The 25,779-nt window shown below is 43.8% G+C and overlaps 1 protein-coding gene across 2 annotated transcripts in view; it reads right to left on the bottom strand.

Annotated features, from left to right (window-relative positions):
- Positions 1–25,779, bottom strand: part of LOC132782110 (lethal(2) giant larvae protein homolog 1) — a 67,898-nt gene that overhangs the window by 33,139 nt on the left and 8,980 nt on the right. The window contains exons 2-5 of one of the 2 annotated variants that reach the window (XM_067473175.1): positions 24,115–24,212; positions 2,347–2,428; positions 1,694–1,824; positions 49–207 (exon numbers count right to left, since the gene is read on the bottom strand). In XM_067473175.1, the coding sequence (XP_067329276.1) occupies positions 49–207; positions 1,694–1,824; positions 2,347–2,428; positions 24,115–24,212 (470 nt within the window). The remainder of the gene's footprint in view (positions 1–48; positions 208–1,693; positions 1,825–2,346; positions 2,429–24,114; positions 24,213–25,779) is intronic. The other variant, XM_067473176.1, reaches the window with a different exon arrangement.

Here is a 25,779-nt window from a genome sequence, read left to right as displayed (position 1 = left end):
TGGAGGGCCCAAGTTTGTAATCTGGGTGTATAACCCAGCAAAGCTCACCTTTGCATGACCTCGTCCTGGTAGAGAGTCCGGTCCTCCAGGAGCGCCAAGGAGGGGAGTTCGAGGGCGTAAACGCCACCCCCTTCGGTGCCCAGGTAGGCCACATCGCCCGCCGACTGCAAGGAGATGACCGTCACCCGAGTGATGCTGGGAGGAGAGCTGCGGAGACAGGAAGAAGGACTGTATTGACTCGAATCTCATAAGTAGAGGTAAAGGTTTCCCCTTGGCATTAAGTCTAGTTGTGTCCGACTCTGAGAGGGTGGTGCTCATCTCAATTTCTAAGCTGAAGAGCCAGCGTTGTTCATAGAAGCCTCCAAGGTCATGTGGCTGCATGGAGCAGTACCTATTGATCTACTCACATTTGCATGTTTTCAAACTGCTGGGTTGACAGAAGCTGGGGATAACAGTGGGAGCTCACCTCGCTCCCCAGATTTGACCTGCCACCCTTTCAGTCAGCAAGTTCAGAAACTCAGCAGTTTAACCCGTTGCACCACTGGGGGCTCCTTAGGAAGGCTGTTAGGAATTGTGGGAATTGTAGTCCAAAACACCTGGAGGGTCAAAGCTGGCCCATGTCCGATCTATCCAAAACAGTTTGGCCCCACTCAAACTGCCACAATCAATGCAACGGAATTGTGGTACTTATAGTTTGACATGGTTTTTATAACTTTCTTGGCCAACCATGGCTGGTGCTTCCCCAAACTACACATCCCAGGATTCTATACACTGAAGCACAGCAGTTAACGTAGTGTTGAACTGCAGTAATTTTACAGTGTAGATGCATCGGGTTAATCAGCTGCATTAAAATCACTACTGACTGAAAAGTCAGCCCAGGTCGGAGTAAGCTCCCAACCATTTGTCTAGCTTGCTGTCGACCTTGGCAGCCAAAAAGACAGTTGCATCTGTCAAGTAGGAAATTGAGGTACCTATGTGGGAGAGGCTAATTTAACTAATTTACGATGCCATAAAAATCTCCAGCAGTGTGCAAAAGAATGAGGAAGTACTCTGTCGGTATCACAAGTGGACGGTGAAGCGACAGCTCCCCCCGGTGGCCAGAATTTGAACACAACCTCATGAAGCTGGACCTTTGCAGCCCGAAAGACAGTTGCATCTGTCAAGTAGGAAATTGAGGTACCTATGCGGGAGAGGCTAATTTAACTAATTTACGACGCCATAAAAATCTCCAGCAGTGTGCAAAAGAATGAGGAAGTACTCCATCGGTGTCACAAGTGGATGGTGAAGCAACAGCTCCCCCGGTGGCTGGAATTCAACCACACCCTCATGAAGCTGGAAAGTTAAATGGCCTCTGTGTGTCTGTCGATATATGTTGTGTGTCTATGGCATTGAATGTTTGCCATGTATATATGTACATTGTGATCTGCCCTGAGTCCCCTGCGGGGTGAGAAGGGCGGAATATAAATACTGTAAACAAACAAACAAATAAATCCCCAGATAGCCCTTGAGAAGCAGATTTCCCAAGTCAGCAGGAAAGAAAGGAAAGAATTGGGTGAAATGAGAGAAGGAGGAATGAAAAGAAAGAGGAGTAGGATGGAAGGAAGGAGGAACAGAAGGCGAGGGGAAGGAAGGAGGAGTAGAAAAGAAGGATGGAAGGATGAGTGGAAAGGAAAGGAGGGCAGGCAATGAGTACTTAGCGTTGTCGAACCCTGGACGTCCGGGGAGGACGAAGCTCCGGGTCTCCTCCAAATGGGAATATCCATCCTTAAGGTAGATCTCCCAGAGGTGGAGCGTGTTGTCGTCCAAAAGGGAGAGTAGCCGCCCCTGCGGAGGAGAAGGAAGGCTCAAAACTTTAGCCAAAGCACTCATTTGGCACCACTGACTTATTTCCAAGCGTGCAACTTCTATACAGTACAGTCAATACACTTTGACTCCACTTTCACTACCCAGTGCTCAGTGCTATGGGACCCAGAGAGTTCTAGTTTGGTAGAGAAGGATCCAGGCCTTGCAAAATGACAATTTTCAGGATCCCAGGGCATGGAGCAACACCAGTTTATGTGCCGTCAAACTACCGTATAGATCAGGCATGGGCAAACTTGGGCCCTCCGGGTGTTTTGGACTCCAACTCCCACAATTCCTAACAGCCGGTAGGCTGTTAGGAATTGTGGGAGTTGGAGTCCAAAACACCCGGAGGGCCCAAGTTTGCCCATGCCTAGACTACAGATTCCAGGGGAAAAAGAAAGGGCCCTTCAGGAATTGTGGGAGTTGAAGTGCAAAACACCTGCAGGGCCAAAGTTTGCCCATGCCTGCTATAGATGCACCCACAGATGATGCAAATGCTCTTACCTGCCCAGGTAAGAAGTGCATCTGGGTGACGGTGGCCGTCTCTTTGTGCAGACCAGTGAATTCCACTCCGGGAGCCCCATATCTGCAGGAAGTTTGGAGTCAAGGAATAATCCAGGATTTGCAAAAGCGGGGAAGGAAACAGGCAGAAGTTCTGCCAGCCTCTGCCACTCCAAGAAATACATATTTATGTGGCCCCTTGGGCTCTTCTCAGGTCCTCCTCTCTCTCCATCTTTCCTTTCTTTCCTCTTTCCTTTCTCCTTCCCTCTCTCCCTCTTCCTCCTTCCATCCTTCCCTCACTCCCTTTCGTCCTTCCTTCCTTCCCTCTTCCCTCCCTCCCTCTTTCTCCTTCCATCTTTCCCTCCCTCCCTTTTGTCCTCCCTTCTCCTTTTCCACCCTTCCTTCCATCCTTCCTTCACTCTCCTTCCATCCTTCCCTCACTCCCTTTAACCTTCCTTCTCTTTTTTGTCCTTCCTTCCATCTTTCCTTCCTTCCTTCCCTCTTTCTCCGTCCATCTTTCCCTTGTCCTTTTTTCTTTTTCTGTCCTTCCTTCCATCTTTCCTTTCTTCCCTCTTTCTCCTTTCATCCTTCCCTCCCTTTTGTCCTTCTTTCTCCTTTTCCATCCTTCCTTCTTTCCATCTTTCCTTCTTTCCCTCTTCCCTCCCTCTTTCTTCTTCTATCCTTTCCTCACTCTCTTTTGTCCTTCCTTCTCTTTTTCCGTCCGTCCTTCCTTCCATCTTCCCTCCCTCTCCTTCCTTCCATCCTTCCCTCCCTCCCTTTCGTCCTTCCTTCTCCTTTTCCATCCTTCCTTCCATCTTTCCCCTCCCTCTTTCTCCTTCTAGCCTTTCCTCACTCCCTTTTGTCCTTCCTTCTCTTTTTCTGTCCTTTCTTGCATCTTTCCTTCCTTCTCTCTTCTCTCCCTCCCTTTCTCCTTTCATCCTTCCCCCCTCCTTCTCCTTCCAATCCCCCTCAATTTCGTTTTTTTCTCTTTTTCCGTCCTTCCTTCCTTCTATCCATCTTTCCTTCCATCGTTTCTCCCTCCTTTTCATCCTTTTTTCTCTTTTTCCATCCTTCCTTCCTTCCCTCCTTTAATCCTCCCCTCCCTCACTTTTGTTCTTCCTTCTCTTTTTCCATCCTTCCTTCTATCTTTCCTTCCTTCTTCCCTCTTTCCCTTTCGTCCTTCCTTCTCTTTTCCCATCCTTCTTTCCATCCATCTTTCCTTCCTTCCCTCTTTCTCCTTCCATCCTTCCCTTCCTTTTGTCCTTCTTCTTTTCCCATCCATCCTCCTTCCTTCCTTCCCTCTTCCTCCTTCCATCCTTCCTTTTCTTTTTCCGTCCTTCCCTCTTCCTTCCCTCCTCCCCTCCCACACTTTTGTCCTTCCTTCTTTTTTTCCATCCTTCCTTCCTATCTGTCCTTCTTTCTCGTTTTCCGTCCTTCCTTCCATCCATCTTTCCTTCCTTCCCTCTTCCTCCTTTCATCCTTCCTTCTCTTTTTCCTTCTATCCCTCCTTCCCTTCCTCCATTGTGTCCTTCCTTCCTTCCCTCTTCTCTTCCATCACTGGGCAGCCAGTCCTCCGAGGAGAGAGTGCTAGTATGTGGCCCCCAAGTTAGAAAGTTTGCCTATGCCTGATCTACACTATGGAATGAATGCAGATTGACCCCACTTTCTGCCAAAGAGTGCAGATGCCTCAAACTACAACTCCCAGGATTCAAACAGCATTGATTCAACTATTAAGGGTTCAGATTTTCTCCTTCCTTCTCCTCTGTCTATCTGGATGCTTTCTATGCAGCGTCAGCATTGGAAAGATGGAGAAGGATGCCAGGCAGCCTTTCAATGCCGGGTTGCAATGATGTGTTAAAGAATGTAAACAGAGTAGGCGATGGGAAAGAGGGCAAGTGCTTCCATCCAAAGCCGAAACGGACAATTCCAGTCCACTATTTCAGGGTGATCTGGTTGGGTTTTCGGCTCCCCGTCTCAAACAAAGCGCCGCTTGTCCGAATCCTGCACAAAAACGGGTCTCCAGGCAACCGTCCTCTTGTTTGCACGGTCGAAAGGAGCCCCGCCGTTCCCCGGCGACCGCACTTTTTGCACAGAGAAAGCGTGCAAAGGCCGTGAAAAGCAAAGCTGGAAGTAACCCAGGAGTCATCTATAGCAGAGCTTTCCAAAATATGTGTCACCCAAAGTGCACAAATGTATTGCAGGGAAAAAGGCTCCCACAAAGAAAAGCCGCCTGGCAGGATGACACAGTCAAAGCCTTCCCGACAGATGGTCATCCAACCACAACCCAAACAACTCCAAAGAAGGAGACTCCACTGGATTCCCAGGCAGTTCATACTTCACTAGGGTTTAAAAGAGGCCCATAAAGAGCATCTAGTCCAACCCCCTTCAGTCAGGCAGAAAGACACAAGCAAAGCCTTCCCGACAGATAGCCATCCAACCTCAGTCCAAGCACCTCCAGAAAAGGAGACTCCACTGGATTCCCAGGCAGTTCATACTTCGCTAGGGTTCAAAGAGGTCCTCAAAGAGCATCTAGTCCAACCCCCTTCTGTCAAGCAGCAAGACAGAATCAAAGCCCTCCTGGCAGATGGCCATCCAGACTCAGTCCAAGCACCTCCAGAAAGGAGACTGTACTGAATTTCCAGGCAGTCCACACTTCATTAAGGTTCAAAGAGACCCCTAAAGGTCATCTAGTCCAACCTCCTTCAGTCAGGCAGCAAGACAGAAACAAAGCCCTCCTGGCAGATGGCCATCCAGCCTCAGTCCAAGCACCTCCAGAAAGGAGACTGTACTGAATTTCCAGGCTGTCCACACTTCATTAAGGTTCGAAGAGGCCCCCGAAGGTCATCTAGTCCAACCTCCTTCAGTCAGGCAGGAAGACAGAGGCAAAGCCCTCCCGACAGATTGCCATCCAACTTCAGTCAAAGCCCTCCCAACAGATGGACATCCACCCTCAACCCAAACAACTCCAGAGAAGGAGACTCCACTGGATTCCCAGGCAGTTCATACTTCAGTAGGGTTTGAAAGAGGCCCCTAAAGAGCATCTAGTCCAACCCCCTTCAGTCAGGCAGGCACAGGCAAAGCCCTCCTGACAGATGGCCATCCAAGCACCTCCAGAAACGGGGATTCCACTGGATTCCCAGGCAGTTCACACTTCACTAGGGTTTGAAGAGGCCTCCAAAGGGCATCTAGTCCAATCCCCTTCAGTCAGGCAGGAAGACACAGGCAAAGCCATCCCGACAGATGGCCATCCAGCCTCAGTCCAAGCACCTCCAGAAAGGAGATTGTACTGAATTTCCAGGCTGTCCACACTTCATTAAGGTTCGAAGAGGCCCCCAAAGGTCATCTACTCCAACCTCCTTCAGTCAGGCAGGAAGACAGAGGCAAAGCCCTCCTGATAGATTGCTATCCAACTTCAGTCAAAGCCCTCCCAACAGATGGCCATCTACCCTCAATCCAAAGAACTCCAGAGAAGACGACTCCACTGGATTCCCAGGCAGTTCATACTTCATTAAGGTCCAAAGAGTCCCTCAAAGGGCATCTAGTCCAACCCCCTTCAATCAGGAAGACAGAATCAAAGCCCTCCTAACAGATAGCCATCCAACCTAACTCCAAGCACCTCCAGAAACGGAGACTCCACTCGATTCCCAGGCAGTTCATACTTCACTAGTACTTCGAAGAGGCCCCCAAAGGGCATCTAGTCCAACTCCCTTCAGTCAGGCAGGAAGACACAGGCAAAGCCTTCCCAACAGATAGCCATCCAACCTCAATCCAAGCACCTCCAGAAACAGAGACTCCACTGGATTCCCAGGCAGTTCATACTTCGCTAGGGTTCAAAGAATCCTCCAAAGGGCATCTAGTCCAACCTCCTTCAGTCAAGCAGGAAGGCAAAATCAAAGCCCTCCCGACAGATAGCCATCCAACCTCACTCCAAGCCCCTCCAGAAAAGGAGAGTCCACTGGATTCTCAGGCAGTTCATACTTCAGTAGGGTTTGAAAGAGGCCCCTAAAGAGCATCTATTCCAACCCCCTTCAGTCAAGCAGGCACAGGCAAAGCCCTCCTGACAGATGGCCATCCAACCTCAGTCCAAGCACCTCCAGAAAAGGAGAGTCCACTGGATTCTCAGGCAGTTCATACTTCAGTAGGGTTTGAAAGAGGCCCCTAAAGAGCATCTAGTCCAACCCCCTTCAGTCAAGCAGGCACAGGCAAAGCCCTCCTGACAGATGGCCATCCAACCTCAGTCCAAGCACCTCCAGAAAAGGAGAGTCCACTGGATTCCCAGGCAGTTCATACTTCATTAGGGTTCGAAGTGGCCCCCAAAGGGCATTTAGTCCAACCTCCTTCAGTCAAGCAGGAAAACAGAATCAAAGCCCTCCTAGCAGACAGCCATCCAACAACAACACCATTGCAACGTCCAGCTCTCTACCTTCGTCTAGGAAAAAAATCCAAATTGCACAAACCCTGCAAAGATGATGATAATAATGGATTGCTTTAATTAGCAGGATATGGGCCACAGCTGTAACTTGGGGAAGTATCTGGATTGCATTGTCTTTTTTTCCCCTTCTCATTTGGGATTGTGAAGCCACAACCTCCATTCGCAGCTGCGCTTTCTTCTCCAAAACGGGCGCTTTTGTTTTCCCTTTTCGTCGGCTGTGACCTAGTTTTGGAAGAAGACACACTACGCGTCTCGTGCAACACAAAGTACGCTTCATGGGACACCATTTCGGAGACTTGTCTCTTCCCGCATTTGAACACGTTGCACGTTGACAGCACTTCAATACCAATTGAGTAGCATTTGGGAGAAACCTGGGACCTGTAGCTTGACTGGGGCTTTGGGAGACATAATTCTAAGTCCATATGAAAACACCAATCCCAGATAAGGCAGCCAAGGTAATCCCACTCCTGGGATTTGTAGTTTCAACAAGGCACTGCAGCATTCCAGCTGAGGATTTTCAAATACCCAGATTCCAGGATGATGCAATCCAAGAGTGATCCCACTCTCCTTCCCTGCCGTTAAATAATGGAAGGCGTCCCACAGACATCTGGGATTTATAGTTTGGAATCAGATTTCAAAGTACACCCCCCATGAAACCATAAATCCCAGAATAATGCTATTGGGATGATCCGACTCCTTTTGCCTGGCCAAAAATAATGCAAGTCTTCCAGTGGACACCTGGGATTTATAGTTTGGGCTGAAGATTCAAAGCACATCCCAATGAAACTATTAATTCCAAAATAATGCAATCAGGGATGATCCTATTCTCCTTGTCTAGCCACAACTGATGGGACGCATCCAGCGGACAACTGGGATTTGTAGTTTGGGCACAGGATTCAAAGCACACACCCCTATGAAACTATAAATCCCAGAATAATGCCATTCCAGAAAGCATGGATTTGTAGTTGCAACAAGACACTTGGGCTGTCCATCTGAGGACTGGAAGTACACAGTGAAACTACAAATCCTCAGATAATGTAATTGAGAGCGATCCCACTCTCCTTCCCTGGCCTAAAAAGACAGAACACATACTGTGAACACCTGGGATTGATCGTTTGGGTTCAAAATTGCAAGTACTCCCCAAAACCAAGAATCCCAGAATAATGAAATCAGGGGTGAACGATGGAAGATATCCAGTGGACTACATGGGATGTATAGTTTGGGTCCAGAATTCAAAGTACAGTACTCCCTGTGAAACTATAAATTCCAAAATAATACAATTAGGGGTGACACTACACCACAGAAAGAATGGAGCGGAGCCATCCTGGGATTTGTAGTTTCGACAAGGGCTTTGGGGCAGAGAATTCCAAGTACAAAACTACAAATCCCAGCACCATGCAACTGGGGTATGTGTGTGTGTATGTATATGTATGTAGGCATGTATATAGATTATATAATACATACATACATGCATACACACATATACACACACCCCAGTTGCATGGCACTGGGATTTGTAGTTCCGTTTGGACATAATAATAATTATTATTATTACTATTGCTATTATTATTAAGTAAAGGTAAAGGTTTTCCCCCGATATTAAGTCCAGTCGTGTCCAACTCTGGGGGTTGGGTGCTCATCTCCATTTCTACGCAGAAGAGCCGGCGTTGACCACTGACGCCTCCTAGGTCATGTGGCCAGCATGACTGCACGCAGCGCCATTACCTTCCTATCAAAGCGATACCTATTGATCTACTCACAGTTGCATGTTTTTGAACTGCAAGGCTGGCAGAAGCTGGGGCTAACAGCGGGAGCTCACCCTGCTCCCTGGATTCGAACCGGCGACCTTTTGGTCAGCAAGTTCAGCAGCTCAGTGGTTTAACACACTGCGCCACCGGAGGCTCCCCATATATATATATATATATATATATATATATATGTGTGTGTGTGTGTGTGTGTGTGTGTGTGTGCGTGTGTGTACACACATATATATATGGGGATCCTCCGGTGGCGCAGTGGGTTAAACCACTGAGCTGCTGAACTTGCTGACTGAAAGGTTGTTGGTTCGAATCCGGGGAGCAGGGTGAGCTCCTGCTGTTAGCCCCAGCTTCTGCCAGCCTAGCAGTTCGAAAACATGCAAATATATATATAAACACACACATACACACCTCCCAGACCGACATCCAAAGCATGACTGGGATGTCTTAGTGCTCAAGGAAATAATAAAAGGGAATAAATGGGCAGAAAGTGCAGCAGAGGCAAAGGGAGAGAGTTTGCTGCATTATGGTTGCATATATATTATATATATTCCCCCGGATTCGGCAAAAGGAGAGAGATTTGGCAGCTGGCCCGAACTGCAGGCCTTGGAGAAGCAGCTGCTCAATGCAGAAAAGTGAATTATTATATTATCCTTAAGGGAAGATGAGCCTGGAGAAAATAAAAAAGAGGCAAGAAAATTGGAGTAATATACAGAATCTATATGACTTTGAAGCACCATTTCAGGCTCCCAAAGGCTGCAGGTTTCATAGGACTGAAATGGGAAGTGACCTTGTCCAGATTGGCATCGATCGCTTTTGCTGATCTCTGCAAAAGCGGAGGCCAAATCAAACATGTTTACCCTTGAAGGCAAATGGGGCCGTGGAGGGGGCCAAGGGTCAGGCGGGCTTGCAAAAAAGCCCTAAATAAAAGCCAAAAATTGCCTGGAAAGGGTTATGCAAGCCCTGAAAAATCTCCAGTGGAGGGACACCACAATTTGCATCCCTCCTTCTATGACATTCCTCCTCCCACGGCTGCCTCAATCTGTGTTACTTCCAAGCATTTATTATCAGATTGATATCCATGAAAGTGCACGCAAAAACAAAAACCAGTTGGTCTTAAAGGTGCGGCTGGATTCCTTTCCTGTTTATGTGATATGTATGTGTGTGTGTGTATATATATATATGTATATGATGCTAGCCTTTTAAACAAACTCCAGGTTATTTCGATAGCAATTTGCAAAGATGCCTTGCAGGATATTAAACACACACAAATACGTACATATGTGTATATATACCCGTACACACAGTCACACACATATATACATAGCCAAATATATATATACAGAGAAATATACACATATATATACGCACACACAGTCACATAGATACATTTATATACTCAGAAACACAAACACATAACCAGACATATAAATACACACACATCTATAAAACATATATATACATGAACACATATATACAGACATGCAATCACATAGAAACATATACATACACTCATAAACACATTTATATCTATAGCCATACATATACACACAAACACTATATACATCTATAGACACACACATGCAGTAACGCACACACATATATAGATATATATACACACTCATAAACACAGGCACATATCTATAGCCATACATATATACACACATATCGATAAAACATATATACACACAAACACATATATACAGCTATAGACACACAAATGCAGTCACACAAACTTATATAGGTATATATACACACTCATAAACACAGGCACATATCTATAGGCATACATATATACACACATATCGATAAAACATATATAAACACAAACACATATATACAGCTATAGACACACAAATGCAGTCACACAAACTTATATAGGTATATATACACACTCATAAACACACACACATATCTATAGGCATACATATATATACACACATATCTATAAAACATATATACACACAAACACATATATACAGCTATAGACACACAAATGCAGTCACACAAACTTATATAGGTATATATACACACTCATAAACACACACACATATCTATAGGCATACATATATACACATACATATCGATAAAACATATATACACACAAACACATATATACAGCAATAGACACACATGCAGTCACACACACATATATAGATATATATACACACTCATAAACACAGGCACATATCTATAGGCATGCATATATACACACATTTATCTACAAAACATATATACACACAAACACATATATACATCTATAGACACACAAATACAGTCACACACACAAACATATATAGATATATATACACACTCATAAACACAGGCACATATCTATAGGCATACATATATATACACACATATATCTATGAAACATATGCACACACAAACACATATATATAGCTATAGACACACAAATGCAGCCACACAAACTTATATAGATATATATACACACTCATAAACACAGGCACATATCTATAGGTATACATATATACACACACATATCGATAAAACATATATAACATATATGCATCTAGAGACACACACATGCAGTCACACGAGACATATATATATACACACTCATCAACACACGCACATATCTATAGGCATGCATATACACACACACATATATCTATAAAACATACACACACATATATATCCATCTATACACATACACATGCAGTCACATACATATATATACTCATAAACACACACATATATCTATAGCCATACATATATATACACACACACATCTATAAAAAATATATACACAAACACATATATCCATCTATACACACACACATGCAGTCACATATACATATACACTCATAAACACACACCTATACACATAGCCATATACACACACATAAACATGTGGTATACACGCCAGCATATATACACATTTATATATTTAAATGCACACACAAAGACATACATACATACACATAGAGAAACAGATACAAATACAGAGACATAGACAGATACCTATACCTGTAGACAGAGACACACATGCATGTATATAAACAAACATCCAAAAACACACATAGATGCACACGCATTCAATTTTAAGTTGTGAACTGTTATCTGCATTTTATTTTAAATTTGTGTGTTTGGTTGTGTGTCTTTTAATAGCGTCTTATCTCTTGTTTTAATGATGTTGGATTCCACCTTGAGCCGTAGGGAGAGGCAGATAGTGGATTATTATTATTGTCATTGTGCGTGTGTGTATACACATATACATATATATATGTGTGTGTGTGTGTGTGTATATATATATATATATATACAAACACACACATACGTATGAAAAACCTATGGATCCAATATGGCTCACAGATTATTTGAGCACAGGGCCCCCATAGTAGCGCATTGAGTGCCTTTGGGGGAGTCACACTCTCTCAGCCTCAGACCCAAAAGCCAGGCTGCCAGGCTGCTCCCAACCAAATCAGAGCAGCCTGCTCCGCTGCATTTCTCACATTCCTCCCCATCAAAGGCTGCAAATTGGAGGAGAGGCTCATTAAAGTCAAGGCAATTAACCCAGTGGGGTGTGTTGTGTTGTTTTGTTTTTTCCTCTCTTATTGTTTTTATGCAAATGGCTTCAGGGGAAAGGCATATTAAGGGAAAAGGAATGCAGCTCCCTCCCAGATAAAAACAAAACCACATTTCCTTCTAACTTTGATTTAGAATATCTCCGGACTACAACGCCCAGCATCCTCAGGCAAAGACACTGAGATTATTCTCAGATACAACTCCCAAAATCCCCTCAAAAGTTTTGATTTCCCATAGATTGGCAAAGACTTCTTTCTTGTGGACTACAACTCCCAGCATCCCCGTATGAGTTTCAAAAACGACGCCCCCCCAAAACTCTTTAGAATTTGCACTCTCTTGCTCCCCATTTGAAACTACAAATCCCATTTGAAACTACAAATCCCATTTGAAACTACAAACTACAAAAAGAGGCAATAATAATAATAATGTCCATACTGAAATTTTTCTCAGCTACAGCTACATCTCCCAAAATCCCCCCAAAAGTTTTGATTTCCCATAGCTTGGCAAATACTTCTTCTTGTGGACTACAACTCCCAGCATCCCCGGAAGAGTTTCAAAAATGATGCCCCCCCCCCAAAAAAAAATCTTTAGAATTTGCACTCTCTTGCCCCACATTTGAAACTACAAATCCCATAAGATGCAATAATAATATAATCCCACTTTTATTTCCTGATTGTGATATTATTATTTCCTACTTTTATCTCCTGATCGAGATGCAATTATTATTACTTTTCCCTGATTTTATCCCCCAATTGAGATGCAATAATAATTATTATATCCTGCTTTTATCTCAGTTCAAATATTATTACGATTCTTATTATTGTATTCCACTTTCATCCTGACTGAGATGCGGTTATTACTATTTCCCACTTTTTTCTCCTGGGATTTATAGTTTGGACTCTGATCTCAAAGTACACCCCCCCCCCTAAGAAACTATACATCTCAGAATGATATTGGGGTGATCCCACTCTCTCTGTCTGGCCAGAAATAATGGAAGTCTTTCAGTGGGCACCTAGGATTTATACTTTGGGCTGAGTATTCATAGTACACCCCAATGAAACTATACATCCCAGAATGCTGCCGGGCCAAAAATAATGGAAGTCTTCCAGAGGACACTTGAGATTTATAGTTTGTGCTAAGGATTCTAAGTACACCCCCCCCATGAAACTATAAATCCCAGAATGCTATCAGGATGATACTATTCCCTCTGCTGGCCAAAAATAATGGAAGTCTTCCAGGGAACACCTGGGATTTATAGTTTGGGCTGAGGATTCAAAGTACACCCTGCATGAAACTATTAATCCCAAAACAATGCAATCAGGGGTGATCCTATTCTCATTGTCTAGACACAACTGATGGAGCGCATCCAGCGGACACCTGGGATTCAAAGCACACCTCCCATGAAACTATAAATCCCAGAATAATACATAATATTTTATAATATTACTACATATTATTTTTACACTATAACATTGGGATGACCCTACTCCCCAGAAAGCATGGAATGGAGCCATCCTGGGATTTGTAGTTTCGCCAAGAAACTTAAGCTGTCCATCTGAGAGCTGGAAGTATACAGTGAAACTACAGATCCCAGGATAATGTAATTGAGCGTGATCCCACTTTCCCACTTTTTATTATGACTGTTACTACTATTACTCACTTTTATCTCCTAATTGAGATGCTATTATTATTATTATTATTATTATTATTATTATTATTATTATAATATCCTGCACATTTCCTTATCCACAGCAAATATGATGGACTGCAACTCCCATCATCCCCTGGAAATGGCAACTGGGGCCTGCTGTCAATTGCATGGTTCCCGACTCTCAGAACCATCGTCCCCCCAAAAATAATGCAAGTCTTCCAGTGGACACATGGGATTTATAGTTTGGGCTGAAGATTCAAAGTACACCCAAATGAAACTATTAATTCAAAAATAAAGCAATCAGGGGTGATCAGGGGTGATCCTATTCCTCCTTATCTAGCCACAACTCATGGGACGCATCCAACGGAATGGCATTATTCTGGGATTTGTAGTTTCGGCACATGATTCAAAGCACACACCCCCCATGAAACTATACATCCCAGAATAATGCCATTCCAGAAAGCATGAAATGGAGCCATCCTGGGATTTGTAGTTTCAACAAAACACTTAAGCTGTCCATTTTTATGTCCTAATTGAGATGCTATTATTATTATTATTATTATTATATTCCACTTTTATCTGCTATTCATGCTTATTATTATTATTATTATTATCTCCTGCACATTTCCTCATCGACAGTAAATATGATGGACTGCAGCTCCCATCATGCTGGTCCCATCATGCTGGAAACCTGCTACAAAACAGGAGCTTTTTTGTTGAGTTCCAGGGCCAGAGAAGTAGATGGCGGAAACAGAAGAACGGCCTGCTTCAGGGGAGCGTGCTTGCTCCATCCATGTTCAACATCTACACAAATGACCAGCCACTGCCAGAGGGAGAGAGAGTTTCATCTATGCTGATGATCGTGCCATCACCACTCAAGCAGGGAGCTTTGAAATGGCTGAATGGAAGGTCTCCAAAGCTTTAGGTGCTCTTACTGCCTATTACAGGGAAAACCAGCTGATTCCTAATCCATCTAAAACACAGACATGTGCCTTTCATCTCAAGAACAGACAAGCATCCCGAGCTCTGAAGATCACCTGGGAAGGAATCCCACTGGAGCATTGCAGCGCACCCAAATACCTGGGAGTCACTCTGGACCGTGCTCTTACCTACAAGAAGCACTGCCTGAATGTCAAGCAAAAAGTGGGTGCTAGAAACAATATCATACGAAAGCTGACTGGCACAACCTGGGGATCACAACCAGATACAGTGAAGACATCTGCCCTTGCGCTGTGCTACTCTGTTGCTGAGTATGCATGCCCAGTGTGGAACACATCTCACCACACTAAAACAGTGGATGTGGCTCTTAATGAGACATGCCGCATTATCACGGGGCGTCTGCGCCCTACACCACTGGAGAAATTACACTGTAGCCGGTATTGCACCACCTGACATCCGCCGGGAAGTAGCAGCCAATAGTGAAAGGACCAAGTCAGAGACATCTCCCACTCATCCCCTGTTTGGTTATCAGCCAGCACGTCAACGACTTAAGTCTAGAAATAGTTTTCTAAGATCTACAGAGACACTCGCTGGAACACCTCAGCAAGCAAGAGTCCAAAAGTGGCAGGCTCAAACACAATGGCTGATACCAAATGAGAGACTCCCTCCTGGGCACACAGAAGACTGGGCGACTTGGAAGGTGCTGAACAGACTGCGCTCTGGCACCACGAGATGCAGAGCCAACCTCAAGAAATGGGGCTACAAAGTAGAATCCTCGACATGCGAGTGTGGAGAGGAGCAAACCACTGACCACCTGCTGCAATGCAACCTGAGCCCTGCCACATGCACGATGGGGGACCTTCTTGCGGCAACACCAGAGGCACTCCAAGTGGCCAGATACTGGTCAAAGGACATTTAATCAGCTACCAAGTTTGCAAAATTTGTGGTTTTTTTAATCTGTTTGTTTTGTTCTGTTAGAAATGTAATACAATGTTCTGGTTGCGGATGACACGATAAATAAGTAAATAAAATAAATTATTATTATTATTATTATTATTATTATTATATTATTCCACCTTTATCTGCTATTCATGCTATTTATTATTATTATTATTATTATTATATAATGCACATTTTCTCATCAACAGTAAATATGATGGACTGCAGCTCCCATCATCCCATGGAAAAGGCAACTGGGGCCTGCTGTCAATTGCATGGTTCCCGACTCTCAGAACCATCGTCCCCGCAATAATGCAACCTCCGAAAGGGGTTCCTGCTGGAGGTGGGGATGATGGGAGGTGCAGTCGGCCCAAACCGAAGGAAAGGCTGCAGGATGGGAATAGGAGTCCGCTGCCGGGAAGGAAGCCAGCAGCCAGGAGGGATTTTCTGGCATCGCCTCCTCGCAAAAGCTCTGCCAACTTTGTGAAAAGAGGCCGAAATTCCCTGCAAAAGGCCTCTAATTCAGCCTCTTTCCCCAACAGAAATAATTACTACTGTTACTGCTATTATTATTTGCAAAGAAAAGGTTCCGGTTGCTATGCACCAAGGAAAACATCCCAGGGCTTTAAGCACCAAGCAGGCAGCTTGGTTTCCAAGAAGTTGCATTAGATTTCACTTAGTTCTCATTTAAAAACGGGGTGGAAATAGAAATATTTCCTAATCGTAATTCATATTTAAATTGCAAAATAAAAAATAATGGAAGATTCGAATGTCTTGGTTTTTTATTGTATCAGAAGCAAAGCAAAAATACATTCTACTTAAATGTCCTTTGACCAAAAGTTGGCCACATGGAGTGCCTTTGGTGTTGCTATAAGAAAGTACTCTATTGTGCATGTGGTAGGGCTCAGGTTGCATTGTAGAGGGTGGTCCGTGGTTTGCTCTTCTCCATGCTCGCATGTCGTGGTCTTCACTTTGTGGCCCCATTTCTTAGTTGGTTAAATGTCGTTAGACCAGTATCTGGCCACTTGGAGTGCCTGTGGTGTTGCTATCAGAAGGTCCTCCATTGTGCATGTGGCAGGGCTCAAGTTGCACTATAGTAAGTAGTCTGTGGTTTGCTCTTCTCCGCACTCACATGTCATTGTCTCCACTTTGTGGCCCCATTTCTTAAGGTTGGCTCTGCATCTCGTGGTACCAGAGCGGTCCGTTCAGCGCCTTCCAAGTCACCCAGTCTTCTGTTTGCCCTGGAGAGAGTCTCTCATTCGGTATCAGACATGGCTTGATGTTCAAGGTTTTAGCCTGCCACTTTTGGACTCTTGCTTGCTGAGGTGTTTCTGTGATAATCTCTGCAGACCTTAGGAAGCTAATTCTTGATTTAAGGCATTGGCGTGCTGGCTGATACCCAAACAAGAGGATGAGCTGGAGATGTCACTGCCTTGGTCTTTTCACTATTGGTTGCTACTTCCCGGCGGATGTCTCTTATTCGGTATCAGCCATGGCTTGACGTTCAAGGTTTTGGCCTGCCACTTTTGGACTCTTGCTTGCTGAGGTGTTCCTGTGATAATCTCTGTAGATCTTAGAAAGCTAATTCTTGATTTAAGTCATTGACGTGCTGGCTGATACCCAAACAGGGGATGAGCTGGAGATGTCACTGCCTTGGTCCTTTCACTATTGGCTGCTACTTCCTGGCGGATGTCAGGTGGTGCAATACCGGCTAGACAGTGTAATTTCTCCAGTGGTGTAGGGTGCAGACACCCCGTGATTATGTGGCATGTCTCATTAAGAGCCACATCCACTGTTTTAGCATGGTAAGATGTGTTCCACAATGGGTATGTATATTCAGCAGCAGAGTAGCCAAGCACAAGGGCAGATGTCTTCACTGTGTCTAGTTGTGATCCCCAGGTTGTGCCAGTCAGCTTTCATATGATATTGTTTCTGGCACTCACTTTTCGCTTGATATTCAGGAAGTGCTTCTTATAAGTCAAAGCACGGTCCAGGATAACTCCCAGGTATTTGGGTGTGCTGCAATGCTCCAGTGGGATTCCTTCCAAGGTAATCCTCCGAGTTCAAGATGCTTGTCTGTTCTTAAGGTGAAAAGCACTTGTTTGTCTTCTAGATGGATTAGGAATCAGTTGGTTTTCCCAGTAATAGGCAGCAAGATCACCTAAAGCAGTGATTCTCAACGTTCCTAATGCCGCGACCCCTTAATACAGTTCCTCATGTTGTGGTGACCCCTAGCCATTAAATTATTTTCACTGCTATTTCATAATTGTAATTTTATACTGTTATGAATCGTTAAGTAAATATCTGATATGCTGGATGTATTCTCATTCACTGGACCAAATTTGGCATAAATACCCAATAGGCCCAAATTTGAATACTGGTGGGGTTGGGATGGGAGGATTGATTTTGTCATTTGGGAGTTGTAGTTGCTGGGATTTATAGTTCACCTACATTCAAAGAACATTCTGAACCCCACCAACGATGGAATTTAACCAAACTTGGCATACAGAACTCCCATGACCAACAGAAAACACTGGAAGGGTTTGGTGGGCACTGACCTTGGGTTTTAGAGTTATAGTTCGCCTACATCCAGAGGGCACTGTGGACTCAAAGCAATGATGGATCTGGATCAAACTTGGCACAAATATTCCATATGCCCAAATGTGAACACTGGTGAAGTTTGGGGAAAATGACCTTGACATTTGGGAGTTGTAGTTGCTGGTATTTATAGTTCACCTACTACCAAAGAGCATTCTGAAGCCCACCAACGATAGAATTAGGCCAAACTTCCCACATAGAACTCCCATGACCAACAGAAAATACTGTGTGTGATGGTTTTTGGCGACCCCTCTGACACCCCCTCGCGACCCCTTCGGGGGTCCCGACTCCCAGGTTGAGAACCACTGAGCTAAAGCTTTGGAGAGCTTCTGTTCAACCAGTTGAAAGCTCCCTTGCTTGGGCAGTGATGGCATGATAGTCAGCATAGATGAAACTCTCTCTCCCCTGAGGCAGGCAATTCTTAGTGAGAGCGGGCATTTTAATCTTCCACTCTTTTAATATCACAATAAAAATACTATTTATAACAATAGCATATATTATCTATATAAATAAAAATGTAATGTTCGTTTGTGGGATTAAGAGAACTCAAAAACCACTGGACAAATTGACACCAAATTTGGACACAAGACACCTAGCAAACCTATGTATGTCCTTCACTCAAAAAAAATTGATTTTGTCATTTGGGAGTTGTAGTTGCTGGGATTTATAGTTCACCTACAATCAAAGAACATTCTGAACCCCACCAACGATGGAATTGAACCAAACTTGGCACACAGTTCTCCCATGACCAACAAAAAATACTGGAAGGGTTTGGTGGGCAGTGTCCTTTGGTTTTGGAGTTGTAGTTCACCTACATCCAAAGATGACTGTGGACTCAAACAATGATGGATCTGGACCAGACTCTACAAGAATACTCCATATGCCCAAACGTGAACACTGGTGGAGTTTGGGGAAAATAGAATCTTGACATTTGGGAGTTGTAGTTGCTGGGATGTATAGTTCACCTACAATCACAGAGCATTTTGAATCCCACCAATGATAGAATTGGGCCAAACCTCCCACATAGAACCCCCATGTGGGCCACAGCAATGCGTGGCAGGGGACAGCTAGTTATATAATAACAGTACATATTGTATAATATTACATATTATTTTATAATAGTACATACATACTCTTATTAAGAGGACAGGCATTTTGATCTTCCATTGTTGTTATTTCATAATTTGATCATTATTACTGCCATTATTATTATTATTGGCTTTATTTAATGTAGGTATATCCCAGATTCTCTGTTCCAAAGCATAAAGTTCTGGACCATTTTGGACTACAATGCCCAGAATTCCCATCTATCCAAGGGAATCAGAGTCCAAAAAATGTCTTTTTCCGCATTAATAAAAGGTAAAGGTTTTCCCCTGACATTAAGTCCAGTCGTGTCCAGCTCTGGGGTGTGGTGCTCTTCTCCATTTCAAAGCCGAAGAGCCGGCGTTGCCCGTAGACACCTCCTAGGTCATGTGGTCTGCATGACTGCATTAGATTATACTTATTTTGCAATGGGCCATAGAACCAAGACCAATGAAGCAGGTTCAAATCTCCCCTTTGCTCTTAAATCCAAATAGAAACTATATTATTGCACTACTGGGATTAAACCAGTTTTCCTGGTCATTAGATGGATTACCAAGATAACTCCCAAACTCACTAACTAGAGGCCAAGACTAATAATCTTACAGCAGTTGCTTGTGTTTTGCTTGGAAAAGGACACTCGCATCGTTCAGCTTCCAACCTCTCCAGCTCCAAAACAAAGGCTCATATTAGAGTATTATTTTAAGCAGAGTTGAAGACCTTATTGAACTACAACTCCCAAAAATTCCAAGACCTGAAAGACTTGTATCACTTTATGAAGCCCTTTAGAAATCAAATAGACATCCTCTATTTACATTCCTACTCCTACAGCATTCCAAATATGCATTGTTTCCAAACATTATCATTCGAAGAAGGTGAAAGAGATCAGATATCTCCGAAAGCTCATGCAAAGATAAAACCAGTTAGTCTTAAAGGTGCGGCTGCATTCCTTTCCTCCCTTTAAAAAAAGGAAATTATAGTTTTCTGGGTGTCGGGCATCAGCCGATGCCTAATAATAATTATCTGCTATACACATAATAAAAGTGAAGAATGTGTCCAGAGGAGGGCGACTAAAATGATCAAGAGTCTGGAGAACAAGCCCTATGAGGAGCGGCTTAAGGAGCTGGAAATGTTTAGCCTGAAGAAGAGAAGGCTGAGAGGAGATATGATAGCCATGTATAAATATGTGAGAGGAAGCCACAGGGAGGAGGGAGCAAGCTTGTTTTCTGCTTCCCTGGAGACTAGGACGCGGAACAATGGCTTCAAACTACAAGAGAGGAGATTCCATCTGAACACGAGGAAGAACTTCCTGACTGTGAGAGCCGTTCAGCAGTGGAACTCCCTGCCCCGGAGTGTGGTGGAGGCTCCTTCTTTGGAAGTTTTTAAACAGAGGCTGGATGGCCATCTGTCAGGGGTGATTTGAATGCAATATTCCTGCTTCTTGGCAGGGAGTTGGACTGGATGGCCCATGAGGTCTCTTCCAACTCTTTGATTCTATGATTCTAAGAGAGAGGTTCATCTTTGAAGGCTTTTAAGCAGAGGCTGGATGGCCATCTGTCAGGGGTGATTTGAATGCAATATTCCTGCTCCTTGGCAGGGGGTTGGACTGGATGGTCCACGAGGTCTCTTCCGACACTAGGATTCTCTTATAATATGTATGTGTGTATGTGGCTGGTACACAGAGAAGTTCCTGCTTCTACAAACAGCCATAGCTCCCACCACTTAGGAGACACCAATGACATTGCAGGTTATAGTGAACACTATGAACATGTCCAAAAGCCCTGCCAACATCTTCCACAAACACCATACTGTCCACCACTCAAGTTGAGGCTTTCACGGAGGACAATTTCACCCTAGATTTTCTGTTTTTCCTCCACCATAGACATCCCAGTGTTTCTGACTCTCTCCATTGGTGTAGAATTTGCATGATCCCGCCCACTGCCTCTCCCTTAACTCTTTCCTTTTATTTTCTATGGGACACAACAAACAGAGGAATTGATCAGCAACTGACCAAACTAGAGAGTTTTGGAGAGAATTCACCATGATTCATAGGAGTTGTAGGGACTGGGATGTACAGTTCACCTGCAATCTAAGAGCACTCTGAACTCCACCAACGATGAACCTGGAACTAACTTGGCACACAGAACTCCCATAATCAACAAAGAAACCTTTGGAGGGATTTAAAGGAGTTGTAGTTCACTTGCATCCAGAGCACGCTATGAACCCAAACAATAATAGATGTGGACCAATATTGGCATGCACACCCGATATGCTCAAACTTGAATATTGGTAGGTCTGGGGTGGAATTGGCTTGGACATTTGTTAGTTGTAGGTACTGGGACTTATAGTTCACCTGCAATCAAAACACACTCTGAACTCAACCAAAGATGGAATTGGACCAAACTTGGCAGACAGAACACCCGTAACCAACAAAATATACTGGTGGTGTTTGGAGGGATTTATTGGAGTTGTAGTTCACCTACACCCAGAGAGCAATGTAAACCCAAACACCAATGGATCTGGACCAAACTAGGCAAACATATCTGATATATTGAAATTTGATTACTGGAAGGGGTTGGGGGGAACTGGGAGTTATAGTTCACCCGCAACCAGACAAATCGTGACCTCCACCAATGATGGACCTGGACCAAACTTGGCACACAAAACCCCCATGACTACTGGAGGGGTTTGAGGGGACTGACTCATCATAGTGGGAGTTGTAGTTCACCCTACAGTCAGAGAGCACACTGAACCCCACCAATGATGAAACTAGAGAAAACTTTCCCAAAAATCTTTCTGGAAATAATAATAAGAAAATGAACGTGTCAAACTCCTCTAGGACTTCCGAATTCAGACAGACAGGGTTTTGGAGCACAATACTGACATCCTGATTGTGTTAAAAAAACAAAATATGGATTGTTGTTGTTGCAATCCCAGGTGACAGCAGGATTGCAGGGAAACAACTGAAAAAGCTGACACGATACGAGGATTTAAAGATCGAACTGCAAAGACTCTGACACAAACCAGTCAAGGTGGTCCCCGTGGTGATCGGCACACTGGGTGCAGTGCCTGAAGACCTTGGCCTGCACTTAAACACAACGGGCTGTGACAAAATTACCATCTGCCAGCTTCAAAAAGCCATCCTACTGGGATCTGCATGCACTATTCGTTCAGATCCCAGGAAGTGTCTGATGTGTGATCCAATACAACAGTCAGCAGAGTGTCTGCTGTGGACTCATCTTGTTGTATTTCAAATAATAATAATAATAATAATAATAATAATAATAATAATAATCCCTCCAAGAACCATTCTATATAGGCCAAGGAAGAAAATCTATATTTAGGAATCACTCATGCAAAGGCAAACATGGGTCTCAATTAAGAGAGAAAATAAGGGTAGAATATAATAACAAGAAAAATAATACACCCTCTATTAAAATATTAAAAAGTACCATTCCATTTAGTCTAAAGGGGAAAAAGACCCAATCTATATTTAGGTATCATTCATGCGGAGGCAAACATGGATCTCGATTAAGAGAAAATTGGGAGTATAATCATAGCATTAATAATGACAACAACACAACACACGCCACATGACAATACTAAAAAATCCAAAAAGGGAATAAGACCTCCTACAATTAGGAAATACGTATTCCTATTGAGCCATGCTTCTTTGCACAGAGATATCACAATGCAAAAAGAAATCGTATTTAAACAATGAATGTCCCACCATCAATGCAATGATCCCGCGATATGATAATCCAAACTTTCCCAAAAACCCTACTCATTGGCCAAAAAGGCTGAAGCTTCTGGGAGTTGGAGTCCAAAACAAGGGGGAAGACGAGAGTTTGGGAATCACGGCAATAACCAGCCAGTCCAATAACCCTCCAATGCAACGACGAGTCAATGCAATATCCCTCCAATTCAATGACCGGGCAATGTAATAACCCTCCAATGGAATGCCTCTCCAATACAATGACCCTCCAATTCAATGATCCACCAATACAATATCTCTCCAATGCAATGATCAGCCATGCAATAACCAACCAATGCTATAATTCGCCAATGCAATACCCAGCCAATGCAATGACCGGCCAGTGTAATAACCCTCCAATGGAAAATCTACCAATGCAATAACCAACCAATGCAATAATTTGCCAATACTCCTCCAATGCAATGACTGGCCAATGCAATATCCCTCCAATGCAATGACTGGCCAATGTAATATCCCTCCAATGTATTGACTGGCCAATATAATAACCCTCCAATGCAATGACCGGCCAGTGTAATAATCCTCCAATGCAAAATCTGCCAATGCAATAATCAACCAATGCAATAACCAACCAATTCAATAATTTGCCAATACCCCTCCAATGCAATGACTGGCCAATGCAATAACCAACCAATTCAATGACTGGCCAGTATAATAACCCTCCAATGCAAAATCCCTCCAATGCAATGACTGGCCAATGCAATATCGCTCCAATGCAATGACCGGCCAATGTAATAACCCTCCAATGCAATGACTGGTCAATGCAATAATCTGCCAATACAATGACTCTCCAAGGCAATGATCCGCCAATGCATTAACCCTTCAATGTAATGACTGACCAATGCAATGACCAGCCATTGCAGTATTTCCCCAATTCATTGACCCACCAATGTTATAACCCCCCAATGCAATGACTGGCCAACACAATAACCCTCCAATGCAATGACCCTGATCCACCAGTGCAATCGTCTACCCATATGATAATTCAAGGCTCTTACCTTTCTCTTCCACCAATTTTTTACCCCAAATCCTGCAAATTAAAAGAAAAGGATACATTTTGACAGCCCCCGATTTGGTCCCAATGGCCATGATGCACAGCTTGGGGTCGAAGGCCAAGGAGCTGGGCTGGTTGGGGAAGCCATGCTCCACCGTCTGCACAGAGAGAAGAGAAAACATGAGTCAACACAACTGCTGTGTGTACTTTGGTTCCAAAATGGAAATAATAAAAAATAATTAATAAGGATAAATATGAATACTACTACTACTAATAATAAATTTATTTACTTATTTATTTATACTGCGCTTTTTCTCTCTCAACTGAGACCTGAAGGTAGCTATATAGCAATAAGGAAGAACAAGTTCCTTTGCGTGTCTAATCTATGGCAACCCTATCATACGGTCTACCATTGACTTCCTTTTGAGGCTGAGAAAGTATGTCTTGCCCAAAATGGGTTTCGATGGCAAAGTGAGGAATCGAACCCAGGTCTCACAACTCTTTTGTTTCGCTCCAAAGAGAGAGAGAATATTGGGGGATGATGGGATATGGAGTCCTGAAGTTTGCAAACTCTGCCCCTGTTGCTAGTATAACTTGGAAGAACAGTTTCTACAGTGTAGCTCTGCCAAATCAGGAATATGCAGACCAAGGCTTTGCAGCAGACTCTTCCATTGTCATTTTGCTTTGAAATGTAAACAAAGTCATACATTTTTTTTCAATCTTTGAGAATGGAAAGGATTTCCTTCTGAAGCAGATCCCTCCTTTGGAAGGATCCTGAAGGTATCAGATTTTCTCCAATCTTGGATGCTAAGCAGGGCCAGCTTTGGTTGGGACTTGGATGGGAGACCATCAACCTACCCTATGAATCAAAAGCTTGGATTTCTTATGAAGCTTTTGAACTGCATGGAAAGGGGTTGACGTAGATGGACCTGAGGGTCCAATCCAACTCCATGATTCCAAGTTTGGATTTCTTATAAAGCTTTTGAATTGCATGAAATGGGGCTGGAATAGATGACCCTTGGGGGTCCCACCCAGCTCTATGACTCTAGGCTTGGCTTTCTTGTGTAGCTTTTGAACGGGTTGGACTGATGACCCTTGGGATTCCATCCAACTCTATGACTCCAAGCTTGGATTTCTTATATAGCTTTTGAACTGCGTGGAAAAGGGTTGGACTAGATGACCCTTGGGGGTCCCACCAAACTCTATGACTCTAAGCTTGGCTTTCTTGTGTAGCGTTTGAACTGGTTGGACTGATGACCCTTGGGATTCCATCCAACTTTATGACACCAAGCTTGGATTTCTTATGAAGCTTTTGAACTGCTTGGAAAGGGGTTAGACTATTTGATCATTGGGGGTACCACCTAACTCTGTGACTACAAGCTTGGATTTCTTATGAAACCTTTGAACTGCGTGGAAAGGGGATAGACTAGATCACCCTTGGGGCTCCCACCCACTTCTATGACTCCAAGCTTGGAAAGGGGGTGGACTATTTGACCCTTGGGGGTCCCACCCAACACTATGACTCCAAGCTGATATTTCTTATGAAGATTTTGAACTACATGGAAAGGGGTTGGACTAGATGACCCTTGGGGGTCCCACCCAACTAAACTTGGATTTCTTATGTAGCTTTTGAACTGCATGGAAAGGGGTGAGCTAGATGACCCTTGGGAGATCCCACCCAAATCTATGACTCCAAGTGTGGATTTCTTATGTAGCTTTTGAACT

Source organism: Anolis sagrei, chromosome X, assembly GCF_037176765.1.
Source record: "Anolis sagrei isolate rAnoSag1 chromosome X, rAnoSag1.mat, whole genome shotgun sequence".
Classification (NCBI taxonomy): Eukaryota; Metazoa; Chordata; class Lepidosauria; order Squamata; family Dactyloidae; genus Anolis; species Anolis sagrei.
This window is presented reverse-complemented; position numbering and strand designations above follow the sequence as displayed.